The sequence below is a fragment of the Capricornis sumatraensis genome, chromosome 1 (genome assembly GCF_032405125.1).
Source record: "Capricornis sumatraensis isolate serow.1 chromosome 1, serow.2, whole genome shotgun sequence".
NCBI classification, from domain to species: Eukaryota; Metazoa; Chordata; class Mammalia; order Artiodactyla; family Bovidae; genus Capricornis; species Capricornis sumatraensis.
In genome coordinates, this window is record NC_091069.1 from 189,065,332 (window position 1) to 189,079,988 (window position 14,657).

The 14,657-nt window shown below is 47.6% G+C and overlaps 1 protein-coding gene across 1 annotated transcript; it reads left to right on the forward strand.

Moving 5' to 3' along the window:
* The first annotated feature begins 2,659 nt into the window (after positions 1–2,659).
* LOC138076505 (transmembrane epididymal protein 1A-like) lies at positions 2,660–3,298 on the forward strand. Its single transcript, XM_068968709.1, has one exon. It carries the CDS (start codon positions 2,660–2,662, stop codon positions 3,296–3,298), a length of 639 nt encoding a protein of 212 aa, XP_068824810.1.
* The last annotated feature ends 11,359 nt before the right edge of the window (positions 3,299–14,657 follow it).

A 14,657-nucleotide genomic window follows, 5' to 3' on the forward strand; every position in this document is an offset into this window, starting at 1 on the left:
AGCTATGAATACTAGCAGGCCCCGTCTAGCAGCTATATAGAAAAGAGAAACCAGGAGGTGGACAGGCCAGTGAGGGTCAGGAGGATGCTTTCATGGGCCAGCAGAGAGCTGAGATGGGGTGGTCAGAGGAAAAGGAAAGTCTGCCTCTGCTGGAGGAAGAACAGGCTGGATGTGGTAAGGGACTGGTTGTGGGGGTGGAGGAAGGGAGGAGCCTAGGACAATGGCCTGGTTTCTGGCTTGGGCATCCAGTTGGTTGTTCAGAATTCAGTTCAGTCGCTCAGTTGTGTCCAACTCTTCGTGACCCCATGCCCTGCAGCAAGCCAGACTTCCCTGTCCATCACCACCTCCCAGAGCTTGCTCAAACTTATGTCCATCGAGTCAGTGATGCCATCCAATCATCTCATCCTCTGTCGTCCCCTTCTCCTCTTGCCTTCAATCTTTCCCAGCATCAGAGTCTTTTCTAGTGGGTCAGTTATTCCCATCAGGTGGCCAAAGTTTTGGAGCTTCAGCTTCAGCATCAGTCCTTCCAATTAATATTCAGGACTAATTTCCTTTAGGATTAACTGGTTTGATCTCCTTGCAGTCCAAGGGACTCACAAGAGTCTCCTCCAACACCACAGTTCAAAAGCAGTAATTCTTCGGTGCTCAGCTTTCTTTATGGTCCGACTCTCACATCCATACATGACTACTGGAAAAACCATAGCCTTGACTAGATGGACCTTTGTTGACAAAGTATGTCTCTGCTTTTTAATACACCGTCTAGATTGGCCATAACTTTTCTTCCAAGGAGCAAGCATCTTTTAATTTCATGGCTGCAGTCACCATCTGCAGTGATTTTGAAGCCCAAGAAAATAATGTCTCTCACTGTTTCCACTGTTTCCCCATCTATTTCCCATGAAGTGATGGGAACGGATGCCACGATCTCAGTTTTCTGAATGTTGAGTTTTAAGCCAGCTTTTTCACTCACCTCTTTCACTTTCCTCAAGAGGCTCTTTAGTTCCTCTTTGCTTTCTGCCTGAGGGTAGTGTCATCTGCATATCTGAGGTGATTGATATTTATCCCAGCAGTCTAGATTCCAGCTTGTGCTTCTTCCAGCCCAGTATTTCACATGATGCACTCTGCAGTTGGTTGTTCACCTACTCCCAAAAGAGACCAGTCCATGTACTCTCTCCTTCTGCCCAAGTCTTCTCTTCCCCTTGACCCGTGGTCTCTTCTCCTCACCCCATGTTCCTCATACCACTGGACATTGCTTATCCTCCTGTCTACCTGAGGCATATGAACAGCAGACAGTCCAGGAACAGATCCCAGAAGAGGCTGCCAGGCATTTCCCATGGACAGCTCACTTGATACAGCCCCTGCCCAGGGCATCTCTCAGCCCCAAGCTCTGGGGCTCTTGGTCCCATGGAAATGGGTAGTCCAATAATTAAGACCCCACTCCCACCCAGACCTGCCTCTTCTCCCCTTCTGCCTCACCCCCATCCCCCTGCTTCAGTCCTTGAGTCTAGAGTTTCCTCTTGTGATCTCTTACCACAGGGCCCTCCACTTCCAATACCTAAACCTTCAAGACCAGATTCAACTGCCACCTCTTCCCCGATTCCCCCACGTGGAAGTCTATCTGCCCCTGTCTCTACTGGGCTTGGTGTTGTCCTCTCCACTCCATTTAAAACCTCCATTGTGAGATTTTAAACTCTTCTATGTATCCTTTGCTACATGTCAAGAACCCAAAGACAATGCCTGCTCTAGGCAGGGCCCTGCGCAGAGTAGGGGTAAGGGGTTTGTTCAGAGAAGGAGGAAGAAGGCAGAGCCAAGACCTGGTGGCCAGGACAAGAGGCAGACGTGGCCCTGGCCTCTCAGGGCAGGAGGAACCAAGTGTCAGTGGCTCCATCACCGCCACGGTGTCTTGTCAGGGCAGCCCAGTCAGGGCCTGCAGCTGCAGCCTCAAGGCTCAGAAACAGCACCAGTGCAGGGGTGCAGCAGAAAGCAACATCCAGAACCTGAGTCACAGCCCTTCCCTTATAGCCATGGAAAGACCTAGGAAAGGGCAGGACATAGGGGTTCAGGTGAGGGTGGGGAACTTGGCTACCAACGGTGGTGAGCCTGGGTTTGTATTCACTGGCTGGTGAAACCCAGGGCATCCCAGTTGACGTAGTAATACATGATAATAAGTGCCATCTATTGTACTGCCACGGTGCCAAGTACTTCACATGCCTTCTTCTAACAGTGGGATGCAAGCTCTGGGCTGAGGAAGGGAGCAGATTCCTGTCTGTTGTAACGGTACCGCCCTGTTCTGGAACCTGGCCATCAGGGAGGAGCCCGGCCAGCGCTCAGTTACTTGAACATGACTTGGGCCCACGTGGGGCCTGTGCCCTCCCCCTGTGTGGGCAACAGAGGTGGGGCCACAGGGCCTCTTCTGAGAGTTAAGAGGTGGGGAGAGTCACTCACAAGCCCTGGCCCTCCAGCAGCCTGCTGGCTGAGGCGTGGGCACTCTCTTGGGTCACCTGACTCTGGCCCTGCTCATCTATTCCACTGGGCTCTGCTGTGCAGTGATAGTGTCCCGGGCCCTCTCACGGGGCCAGAAGCTCCTCTTCCTCCCACTCCCTTCAAAGGACAAGCAAGGCCAGAGGTGCGGCAACGAGTGCGTGCAGAGGCAGTGGTGAAGATGGGAGCCAGCAGGATACTGATCTTGGGAGAGTTCTTCTTCCCACCTGGAACCAACCATTTTCTCCCAATAGACTGGGAGGACCGTCGGAGGCCTTTCCAGCATCACAATGCATGGCAGCATGCCACCATCATTGCGTTCTTCCAGCTCAGTGCCCTGGTGGATCTCAGGAGCCAAGCATGGCTGGCACAGCAGAACATGAAGCTGGAGTGGGTGGCCACAGCCTTGGCCCTTGTTGTGATAGTGCTGGAAATGGTGGCCCTCATCGAGCACAGGAACGCCCTGGAGTTCCAAGTGCACACCATGCTGATGCTGCCTGCCTTCCTGCTGGCCCTGGTGCTCACCATCAAGGTCTGGGCCCCTGACCAGCCCCCATTCTGGGTGCTCAGGGTCTGGCTGATGCTGGTGTCTGGCTCCTGGCTGCTAGTGGAGACCTTGATGCTGCATGCCCCACTCTCCTTGCAGCCCTGGCAGGCAGACAGCCCTGTGGACCTCGCCTTTGTCACCACCTTCTTCTGCTGGCTCCTGGGCTCGGGGGTTGTCATGCTGGCCACTGTCTATGGCCTCTGCAGCCTCTGGCACCATTGCTGCTCCTCCTGGAAAAGGCCCCAGGTGCCGAGTACCAGCCGTGCCCCCTAGGCGAGGACAGTGCGGAGCTTGAGCAATTCAGAGCAGAGGCCGTGCTGCAGGATGAAGTCATCTAATCAAGACTGTCCTTCTGTCCCCAGCTGTGCTTTGCCTTGTCCCTATAAAGCCGTGTAAGGGTGAGTGACACTGCAAGGTCTTGGGATCCACAGTTTATCTTCCTATCTCAGAAGCCATGTTGCTTGTCCCCAAATAAACCTGTCAGCTTCCAGGATGGCTTTTTAATGCTGTCAGTCTATCAGCCTCTCTGTCTAGCCTACTGTGTGAATATGGTTTCCAGGCCTCTCTGTGGGGACTCCAGGACTTCTTCTCTAGTTGCTTCTAGAATCCAGGAGGGGTAAGGGATTGGAAGGTAGGAGATGAACGTGAATTGCATGGCTAACCCAGTCTTCCCAGCCCCATTACATCACTGATATCTGATAGGAAAGTCTCCCTTTCTTGCTGTTCTTCTTAAAAAGTAGATTGTCTCTCCTTGACTTTTCTCAAAATTTGGGATACAGCTACTTTTTGATGTCTGGTAATAAAAAACACAAAACTCAAGAAGATAAACCTCTCAAGGGTGGAGAACAAAGGAGGCAACAGAATAAATATGGTGGTCTTAAAACTAGCAGCAGGTTCCTGAGTATATCAATAGGTAAATAAAGGGAAAGACTGATCATGGATCAACATGAGAGTTTGTCGTGATCCAAGGTCATAATTAATCCATTGAAGATCCATTTAAAGCTGTGGATAAAAGTAGACATGAAGTTGTCTCTTGGGTGGGAAATCCTGTGTGCATTTGTGCCTGAGGCTGGAGAGTTGAATGTGAGAGAGAGAGATGGTAATAGCGGCTCTCCTCCACGTTTGTATATTGTGAGGATTTCAGATGCCTTCATTCTTGTGTTCTTTTTGTTTTTGTGTTCTATGTTAATTATAGGAGGCTGGAGAACTTGTTTAAAAACAAAAGTGACTCTATTCCCTTCTGCTCTGAGGGGAAAGGGGGCAGGGCTGGTGTAACTGGCAGCAGATTCTGGAGAGGAGAAGGGGGACCCAGGCACTTAGTGGAGGCTGAGCCTGGCGGGGGAGGGATCTGTGAGGAGTTCCAGCTACTGGGATGTTTTTTTTATGATGGTTGTTTATGCTGGATGGCTTTTCCATCAGTAAGGCAGCTAAAGAAATGTGAAAGATGATGGGAACGCAGAGGGAGATGTAGGTTACCAAGATTTTGCAGTTCTTAAACCTGATGGTGGGCAGGGATATCTAATAACTAATGCTAAAACTGTTTGTCCTGTGATGTAAAAAATCCAGCCTTTTCAGAATTAATGGCAGAAGTTGTTAAAAATCTAGATTTATCTTCTTCAACAGATGTTAGCCAAAGAGGGATCAAAGTTGTGATTGTACAGCAATTTTTGAGGTGAATTATGAATAAAAATATTTTTAATCTACCCTTTTCAATAAAGTCAGCTTCTCAAATAAACGTTTTGGGGACTTCCCTGGTGGTCCAGTGGTTAAGACTCCACGTTCCCAATGCAGGGGACCTGGATTTGATTCCTGCTCAAGGAACTAGATCCCACTGGCTGTAACTAAAAGATCCACACGCCGCAAAGAAGACTGAAGATCCTGCGTGCTGCAAATAAGACCTGGTGCAGCCAAATAAATAAATATATATCAAATAAATGTATTGTGTAACTGATTCTAGGGGAAAACAAAGTCAAGGGACATATCTGAGTTGATGGGATGCAAACGATCTCAGTGGTACCAAAGATGCAGGGAGGGACTCAGAGCTAAAGGGAACCTCAGAGTGTGAGCACCCTAGAGTCCACAGGAATTTTCAGAGCCTGGGACTTCTCTCAAAATGAGGAGAGGAGGTGCAAATAAACCAGGATGTCAACTGACACATTATGTAGATGAAATGAAATACACCTCAAGCAAGCTCTATAGAAATAGGTATCCCTTAGCCCAACTAGGAGTCCACTGCTTCTACTGGAATGAACCTCCTTGCATGGGTTGTGTAATCACAACATTTGGAAGTCTGGAGAGACAGAGAGAAAGGAGAACATGCCCATCATAGAAAGGCATGCAAAAAGGATTGCAGAAAGGATTGCAAATTGAAATCCCGCTAGTGAGAATGCTGCAATTCCATGATGGATTGTGTGGTCAGGAATGCTGTCATCAGAGGCTGGAAATCTTCAAAGAGCATAGAGCGGTTTTCCAAGAGGGCAGGCAAGTTGAGCTGTGGTTTGAGGTTCTCACTGGACATCATCTAAAGGAGCCGTGTTCTTGAGAATTCCCTGGCTATCCAGTGGTTAGGACTCAGCACTTTCCCTGTTGTGGGCCCAAGTTCGATCCCTAGTTGGGGAACTAAGATCCCACAATCAGCACAGTGCAGCAAAAAAAAAAAAAAACAGAAGAAACCGTGTCCCTGAGCATAGAAAACAGGCTATGGGAACTGCATGGCAAATAATTAAGTTAGAGGAAGAAGGACAGCAAGGTAAGGGACAGGGAACAGGAAGAGCCTGGCAGACCCATCCTGGAGGACGGGCCTCAGATGCCTGAGGACAAAAGATGCCTCGTTCCTCCCCAGAAGCTTCAACAGCTGGAACCAGACCAGCCCCCGCTTATCTTCCCAGGGAAGCAGGGACCCCCCGAGGAGAGAGCAGGCATCTAATTCTGGAGATCTAATTCAGGTGGACTAGATCAAATTTCAAGAGCCCTGTTGGCAAACATGTCTCTACACCTTCTAACCAAAGATCCAAGGGTGAGCAGATGAGCAAAGATACACGGAGCACAGGCTTCCAGCTAGCCTCCTGCAGAGCAAATTCTCACAGTTGGCCCTGTGTACCTTTGGGGGCCCTGCTGACAATGAGCAGCTTTCTCTACACATCTGTGCTCTCACCCAGCTCAGCAGGAGTCCGGCCAGGCAGACATATGACTCACACCCACAGATTTCTCAAGTGTTTTTGAGACTTAAAAGAATGCCAGCCTCCTTATAAAAGGAGCTTACTCTGAGATATCATAATTGAGATGTCACTCCATTGTGCTATTTCCATGGAGGAAAAAATAATATTGATTCATTTTTTTCTGCTCATAAAGTAATAAAAGTTCACTGGAAAACAGCTGGAATCTCAGAAATGTATGAAGAAGAAAATTAAAATTGCTCACTAGGCTGACCATTCATTCAGTCAACAAACTGGGCTCAGGTCTGCTTTGGGCAGCAGAGACGAACAGAACTGATAGAGTGCTTGCTCTTGTGTTGTTTCCATGCTAGTGAGGAAAGCAGAAAAGAGACAATTCAACAAGCATAAAATACATCAGGTCATAATAAATAGCATGAAGAATAAACAGGGCAAGGAGAGCGGGGAGACTGGGGGTGGGCGTAGTATGAACTTCATATTTAGAGAATCAGATGACATTCTACCCAGAAAGAAGCAAAGAGAATTTTGAGAGTGTTTGCCTTCCAATCTTTTAAATATATGTTAACATTCTTATTGGAGAAGGCAATGGCACCCCACTCCAGTACTCTTGCTTGGAAAATCCTAAGGACGGAGGAGCCTGGAAGGCTGCAGTCCATGGGGTCGCGAAGAGTCAGACACGACTGAGCGACTTCACTTTCACTTTTCATTTTCATGCATTGGAGAAGGAAATGGCAACCCACTCCAGTGTTCTTGCCTGGAGAATCCCAGGGACAGGGGAGCCTGGTGGGCTGCCGTCTGTGGGGTCGCACAGAGTTGGACATGACTGAAGCAACTTAGCAGCAGCAGCAGCAACATTCTTATTATTGGTTGGTTTTCAGATAAACATTTTTAAATCATTTTTTTCCTTAAAAAAGTAATATTTGTTCATTTTAGAAAATCTAGAGCATATGGAAAAGTAGAGACAAGACAAATCTCCCACAATCATACACCCAGAATCATCCTTCTGTGTCACATTTCTCTCCTTCTGTGTCAATTGTCAACCCACATAGTATTCACACTAGGGAATCATGCTTTTGAGAAAGTACCAGAGGCTACCATTTCCCCTTTTGCAGGAAAAGGTCTTCAGAAAAACCCAGGTGCCGCCCTGTCTGGATGACCCTGGACTCTCCAGTCAACATGTTACTACTGAGAGAGTTGGACCCAAGTAATATGTCCTAAATGCCCAGAGTCAAGTCTCAGAGAGATGGGCCACCTTGTGTCAGACTCAAAGGGAGCTGAGGTGCAGTATTTGTGTCAAAGGTAGAGGCATGAGAGGGGCTAAAACCCCCAGGGGGATCAGGCAGGAGCCAGAGAGAAGCATCAATAGTCTGTGCCCAGAACCAGAGCTGCAAGGCCCTCCACTCCAGAGGCTGGGCAGCCCAGGCTGCTCTTTAAAGCTCCTACAAAAGAGATGCCATTGTCTTAGCAAGCCCCAAAGATTCTGACCCTCCTCTAAGGAAGAAAGGTGGATGTTATCAGCTGCTGTGTTTCCCTCCCTCTCCGGCAGTGTCTCCACCCTGACCACATCCCTCTGGGTTTGGGCTCTTTCCTTCTTGCGTCCTTTTCTCAGGAGAACATCATTCTGAACCTATGACCCTTCACACTCACCCCTACGCCCTACCCAATCAGGTCGTTAGAAGGTTTCATAAGCAATGATGCTGTTCAAAAATCTTTGAGCATGACCACTGAACCCTGGGAAGGGGTTGGTTTTCTGTGATGGGTAGAAGTGGCTGATCAAAGGTGTTGGGACCTTCTCGGGATCTGTGCTCATGTCCTGCCTATTTCACTACAGTCCAGTACTTCGAGCAGTCTTTGCTCATTCTCCTATAAAGTCTTGCTACTTTCTAACTGCGTGTCAGTATGAAAATTACTTGCTCTTTCTGAGCCCCAGTTTCCTGGGACTGGTAGGAACTGGTCCTAGCATCCCCCAATTTCACAGTTGCCTAGGGTCAGAGCCCAGAGTCATCAGCACAGAGCTTGGGAGCCCCAAAGAGGCAACAGGGAGCCCCAAAGAGGGAAATCCCACTTGGTGGAGAAGAGGCTGGGTACAGGCTAGTTCCAAGTGGAAGGTGTTACAGAAGCTGGGCCTTGGAGTCCCTCTAGCATAGTTTTTAAGAGCATGAAATCCAATCTTGGCTCTGCCACTTACCGTGATTATCAACAACCTAACCACTTCTTGGCTTCAATTTCTTCATCTTACAACTTCAGTAAGGATGCCTGTCTCGTAGGTGTGTTGTGTGTATTTACAGGTTAAAGACAGAGAGGTCAGCGTCCTATCTGGACTCAAGGTGAGGGCTCAAAAGTGATTCTAATTATGTTTATATTATGAGCCATGATTAATTTTTACCGGGTAAAGACAGGTGAGCAGTGAGGGCACATCAGGCAGAAAGAACACCATTAGCGAAGGCTTGACCAGACGAGGTGTGTTAGAGACAGAAGACCCGTGTGTGGGGCTGGACAGCACGCTGCTGGGATCTGGGGCCCTGGGAGTAGGATGGAGGATGAGACTCCAGCGCCCTCCCCCACGCCTCTCCCCAGCTCACATTTCCAACCCCCATCACCTGACCAGGAATTCTGTACAAAAATGCCAGCCACACCCTTGCCCCTCGCCACCCTTCACCTTCCAGAGTGGGAACCGTGTCTCTAGCTCCCCCACTGCTGACAGAGCCTATTCCCTCAGCACCAGCTGTCTGGCCAGCACAAGTCTCCTAAACAGTCCTCCTGCCCCCGCCACAGTGTTCCCTTCAGAATACACCCCACACAGGTCCCAGAGCCAGCTCCAGGGAATGTAGGGGTGGCCACCCTACAACCTCCACCTGCCCGCTGCCCCTCCACCGAGCGCGGGTACAAAGCACTTCACAGGCCGCCTTTCCCTCCATGTCACCCCTTCCTTCTCCAGAGTCTAGACAACAAAACCACCTGCCTTTACCAAACACACCACCAACGTCTTTCTGGGTCATCGCATGTGCTCGTCCCCCTGTCCGGGATGCCCTCCCCAGTTCCCCTGAAAACATTCTTTTTGGATCATCTGTATCCAGTACACTCTCCCTCCTTAGGTGCTGTGTGGCTCTGGAACAAGCCTCGATGCTGGAACTATTGCACCATGTGCTCCAGGAGACCCCAGCGCCCCACTGCCAGGCCGCAAGCTATCAGCTCATTTTTACACTTGTCAACACCTGACACAGTGCCCAGCTCTTCTCAGAGGCTCCACCGAAAAGTGTGGAGTGATTGAGAGTGGAAAAAAAGGGTCAGAGCATGGAGAGAGGGTTGGGGGGAAACACCAAAGATTTGGAGGCCAAAAAAATGGCATCCTGCGGTGTTTTAGGGAGGTGGTCATGGGCACGGAGAGAGCAGACTGGCTGTGCCCAGAATGCTGGGACTTCTCCACCTCCAGAGAGCAGCAGGAAGAGGAGAGCTGTGCACACCCACTAAGAACGGCCGGTGGCTGTGAGGAAAGAGGAGGGTAGGCCTCCACCTCCCCTTCAGCAACTCCTTTATTAGACGGCTCACTCCTGAGTTGCAAAGAAGCAGTTTATTGAGGCAAAAGCAGAGGACACATTCAGAGAAGGGTGCTGGCATCCTTGAGAATGAGGGGCACACCCCAGGGATCTTTGCTCCCCATTTTAACTTACTTTTAGCCCTTTAAATAGGTGGGGGTCTTTTTTATTAGGGGTGGAATATTTATCGAGGAGAGGGTTGAGTTGTGGCCTGGGTTGCACCAGCTTGCAACCAGGTCAGCTTCCGGTCCCATGTATCTATCTCCTGAAGCCACTGGACATGCACTCTAAGTACTGTTTTCTCTTAAATTTGCCCTCACTAGTTGAGCGCCGCATGTGGAAGGTCACACAGGGTCATCAGCTACCTATGTATTTTTATCACCCATGCTCCATGGTGGCTCAGATGGTAAAGAATCTGCCTGTGATGCCAGAAACCTGGGTTCAATGCCTGGGTCTGGAAGATCCCCTGGAGAAGGAAATGGCTACCCACTCCAGTATTCTTGCCTGGAGAATTGCATGGACAGAGAAGCCTGGAGGGTTACAGCCATGGGGCCACAAAGAATCGGACAGGATTGAACGACGAATATTTTCACGTTCATGTTTTCATGGTCAGCATCTCTTGCTCAGATGCTAAAAAGTTTCTGTTTTAGATGCCATCCCTCCATGCACCATGGCTTCATTGAGTGCAAAAGAAGGAGGTGGCTTTGCCTTCTGCCCAATGCCTCTACATGAGGAGGCTCTCCTTGGACCCAGCCCCTGTCTTTCCCACCGCACGATGAAAGTGTCAGGGCTCAACTAATCAGAGTCCATTCACAGCATTAACCTACGTCATATTTCCTCTCTGGTGCCAAGCAGCTCACAGATATTTACCCCACTGATTTGGCCCTTTGCCAAAGATCCAAATTCTTTGCCGGTCTAGGCAGTTATGGATCTGAGAGCCAGGGTGGCTCTCCCGGTGTCAGAGTAAACAGAGAGGAGGCTTTTCTGAGGAGGAAGGCCATGAGCTGTTTCAAGGGCAGAAGCTGTGACTGCATCTTTTATTATTTTCCCCAATGTAAAAAATATGACACCTAATGGTATATGCCTTGCATCAATGACATGAAAAAACGTCATGAAATGGAAATGAAAAATGGAAAAGAATTCACGAAAAGAAAGTTAAGAAGCCTTCTTAACAAAGATGGATTTATAACGGGGAGTTAGAAGTGTTTCTAAAATACCTCTTGCTGTATATATTATAAACAGAAACAATAACCAAAGCTGTTAATTCTATCTGCTTCCTGTACCAAGGAAAAATTCCTTACATGTGGGTGTCACGAAGCCTCAAATAAATGGAGGGGATTTAGCCAGGGTCTCCCAGAACCCCATCCTGGCTGGCGTTTTGCCTTCGAGGCCCCCTCCACTTCTACACTGAGGTCATAGCGGGACACTGCCTGCCTCAGCTTTCTTCTCATCACCCGGCCCTTAACTCTTCACTGTTTGGCTTTGAACCCAGCCCTCAGGTGAGGCAACTCCCAAGGGCTCCCAGCAACCTCAGTGCTGCCCTTGCGGCCTTTTCTAGTGTCCCTGTGTGCGCCCTTCCTCTCTCTCCCGCTTCCCCGCAAGTCTCCCGTTGCTTCTCCCACCACTCCTGCCCACTGGTTCCTCATTTTATCCTCACCTCTTAAGCACGAGTAATTTCCTAAATTCCATCCTTGGTTTGCTTTTCTTCTCTCCATGCACAGGCTCTCTCTGAGTTTCTTTTACCCTTCCGTGCTTCAAGATCTACGTGGCTAGCCCTAAGCTCTTTCTCCAAGCTTGAGATTCACAGATGGTAGCCTATAAATAAGAAAGATCGCTAACAAATGGAAAAAAAAAAGATATTTTTAAAATCTGCAACTCAAAATTATGAAGGGGTCCCTTGATGGATTAGAAAGCATAAAAAACTTCTAAAGATGAAATGCTGGTGAAATGCTGATGGGTACTGGGTTGAAGAAACACAATAACACAATCCAAAATGTGGACGGGACAGCACCAGGCCCAGAGGAAGGAGTGCTCGGGAGCTGGAGGGGACCAAGGCAGCCCAAACAGAGAACCACCAAGGGGAAAAGTGTTTGGTCTCCAAAAACCAACCCCTGCCCACCCTCACTCAGACACCAGCCAGTCAGAAGCGACCAGGACATCTCCCTCCCAGCAACACGGTGGTTGTGGGCTGGAGTCAGAGAGAGAAGGCAGGGTGCGGTACACACCAGAAACTGGAGCATCCATGCCACAGGACCAGCCACAGCCACCCCCCTGTTCCCACCTGCCTGCCCTCTCCTTCACCACTCACTCCCATCCCGCTGTTTTCCTGAGCAAGTAGCAGAAGCAGATACTAGAGAGCACCACTCAGCCCCAGTGAGGAGCACAGTCAACAGTCAGCACAGGCTTGTGCAAGGCTACATCATGAAAAAGTGGAGCAGACAACAAAAAGGAGTGGTCAGAAGCAAAGTTTATTCTCAGCAAGACCCAAACATAATCCAAATGCTCAGACCAGTAAGTGAGGGTCTGGCATGCAAGAAATAAGAAGCAGGCTGTGCCGAAAAAGAACCAATGAGAATGCTTGAAAATAAAAAATACCATAAAGGAAATTAAAAAATTAAGCTGATGAGCTGATAACAAAGTAATGACAGTTTGTAAGAATTACTGAGCTGGAAAATTGAGCTGAGGGATTCTTTTGAAATGCAGCACAAGAAGAGGAAAATAAGAATTAATTTAAGAGATGTGGAAAATAGAGTCTAAAGTTCCAATCTCCTTCTAACAGGTGTTCCAGAAAAATAAAAATAGAATAGAGAAGAATTTTTAAAGAAATGTTAAAACTAAAAAGTAAAATAGAAAATAATGTAATGTGTTCCCCCTGCTGCTGCTAAGTCTCTTCAGTCGTGTCCGACCCTGTGCAACCCCATAGACGGCAGCCCACCAGGCTCCCCCGTCCCTGGGATTCTCCAGGCAAGAACACTGGAGTGGGTTGCCATTTCCTTCTCCAGTGTTCCCCCTAATCAGTACTAATAATTTACAATGTTTTACTGGATGTGCTTCAAGTAATATTTTTAGAGAAATAAAACTACAGATAAAACTGATGTTTCTTCTGAGGCAATACCACTATAATGAATTTATGGATCTTTCCAAGTCCATTTTATATATATACACACACACACATATATAAGAGGAAGCCCATTTGCTATATAATACACATGTGTACTGTACAATAAATGGGCTTCCCCAGGGGCCCAGCAGTAAAGAACCTGCCTACAAGCAGGAGATGCGGGTTCGATCCCTGGTTCAGGAAGATCCCCTGAAATAGAAAATGACAACCCATTCCAGTATTCTTGCCTGGGAAACGCCATGGACAGAGGAGCCTGGTGGGCTATAGTCCATGGGGTCACAAAGACTCAAACACGACTCAGCAACTAAACAATTGAACAAATACAGTGCCGTTGCATGTAGCTTTAAAGTTTACTTAAGTAATAATATTCTGCACATATGTTGTTATAACTTGGGGTTTTCACGTAAGAGTGTAAGTTCTAGCTTTCTCTGCATTTACGGAGAGTAAACCAGTTAATTTCTCTGGACTGCTATAGAATGTCTCATAGTATTACTGACTATACCACATTTTTATATAGCACTTTATCTATAGATGGCTTTATGCAATAGTTCAAATTTTTTTACCATCATGAACAATGAAACAATATAAAAATATGTGCTTTAGGCAATTGGGTGAAGCTTTTCCAAGTATATATCTAAAAGTAGAGTTGCAGAGTGATAGGATATCCACATTTCCAATTTTACTATATTCTGGAAAACTGCTTTTCAATTTATACTCCAACAAGCAGTATATGGCTGTCCCCACTTTTCCTCAACTTCACCAAGACTTAATATTTTCATACTTTTTAATTTTGCCAGACTGATGGATAAGAGATTATACCTCATTATAATTTTTATTTGTATGACCTTGATTTCTAGTCAGTTTGACCACCCTTTCATAGTCTACTGGCCATTTGAGATTCCTTTCCTGTGAATTGTCTCTTTGCCGTTTTTAAAACTGATATATAATTGACATATAACATTATATTCATTTCAGGTGTATAGCATAATGATTCAATATATTGCAAAATGATCACCACAAAAGTCTAGTTAATATTCATCCACACACATTAACTATATAATTTTTCTTTGGTTGGGTATTTTTAAGATTTACTATCTTCAGTTCAGTTCAGTCACTCAGTCGTGTCCGACTCTTTGCAATCCCATGAATCGCAGCACGCCAGGCCTCCCTGTTCATCACCAACGCCCGGAGTTCACCCAGACTCACATCCATCGAGTCCGTGATGCCATCCAGCCATCTCATCCTCTGTCGTCCCCTCCTCCTCCTGCCCCCAATCCCTCCCAGCATCAGAGTCTTTTCCAATGAGTCAACTCTTCACATGAGGTGGCCAAAGTACTGGAGTTTCAGCTTTAGCATCATTCCTTCCTAAGAAATCCCAGGACTGATCTCCTTCAGAATGGCCTGGTTGGATGTCCTTGCAGTCCAAGGGACTCTCAAGAGTCTTCTTCAACACCACAGTTCAAAAGCATCAATTCTTCGGTGCTCAGTCTTCCTCACAGTCCAACTCTCACATCCATACATGACTACTGGAAAAACCATAGCCTTGACTAGACGGACCTTAGTCGGCAAAGTAATGTCTCTGCTTTTTAATATGCTATCTAGGTTGGTCATAACTTTTCTTCCAAGGAGTCTTTTAATTTCATGGCTGCAATCACCATCTGCAGTGATTTTGGAGCCCCCCAAAATAAAGTCTGACACTGTTTCCACTGTTTCCCCATCTATTTCCCATGAAGTGATGGGACCGGATGCCATGATCTTCGTTTTCTGAATGTTGAGCTTTAAGCCAACTTTTTCGCTCTCCT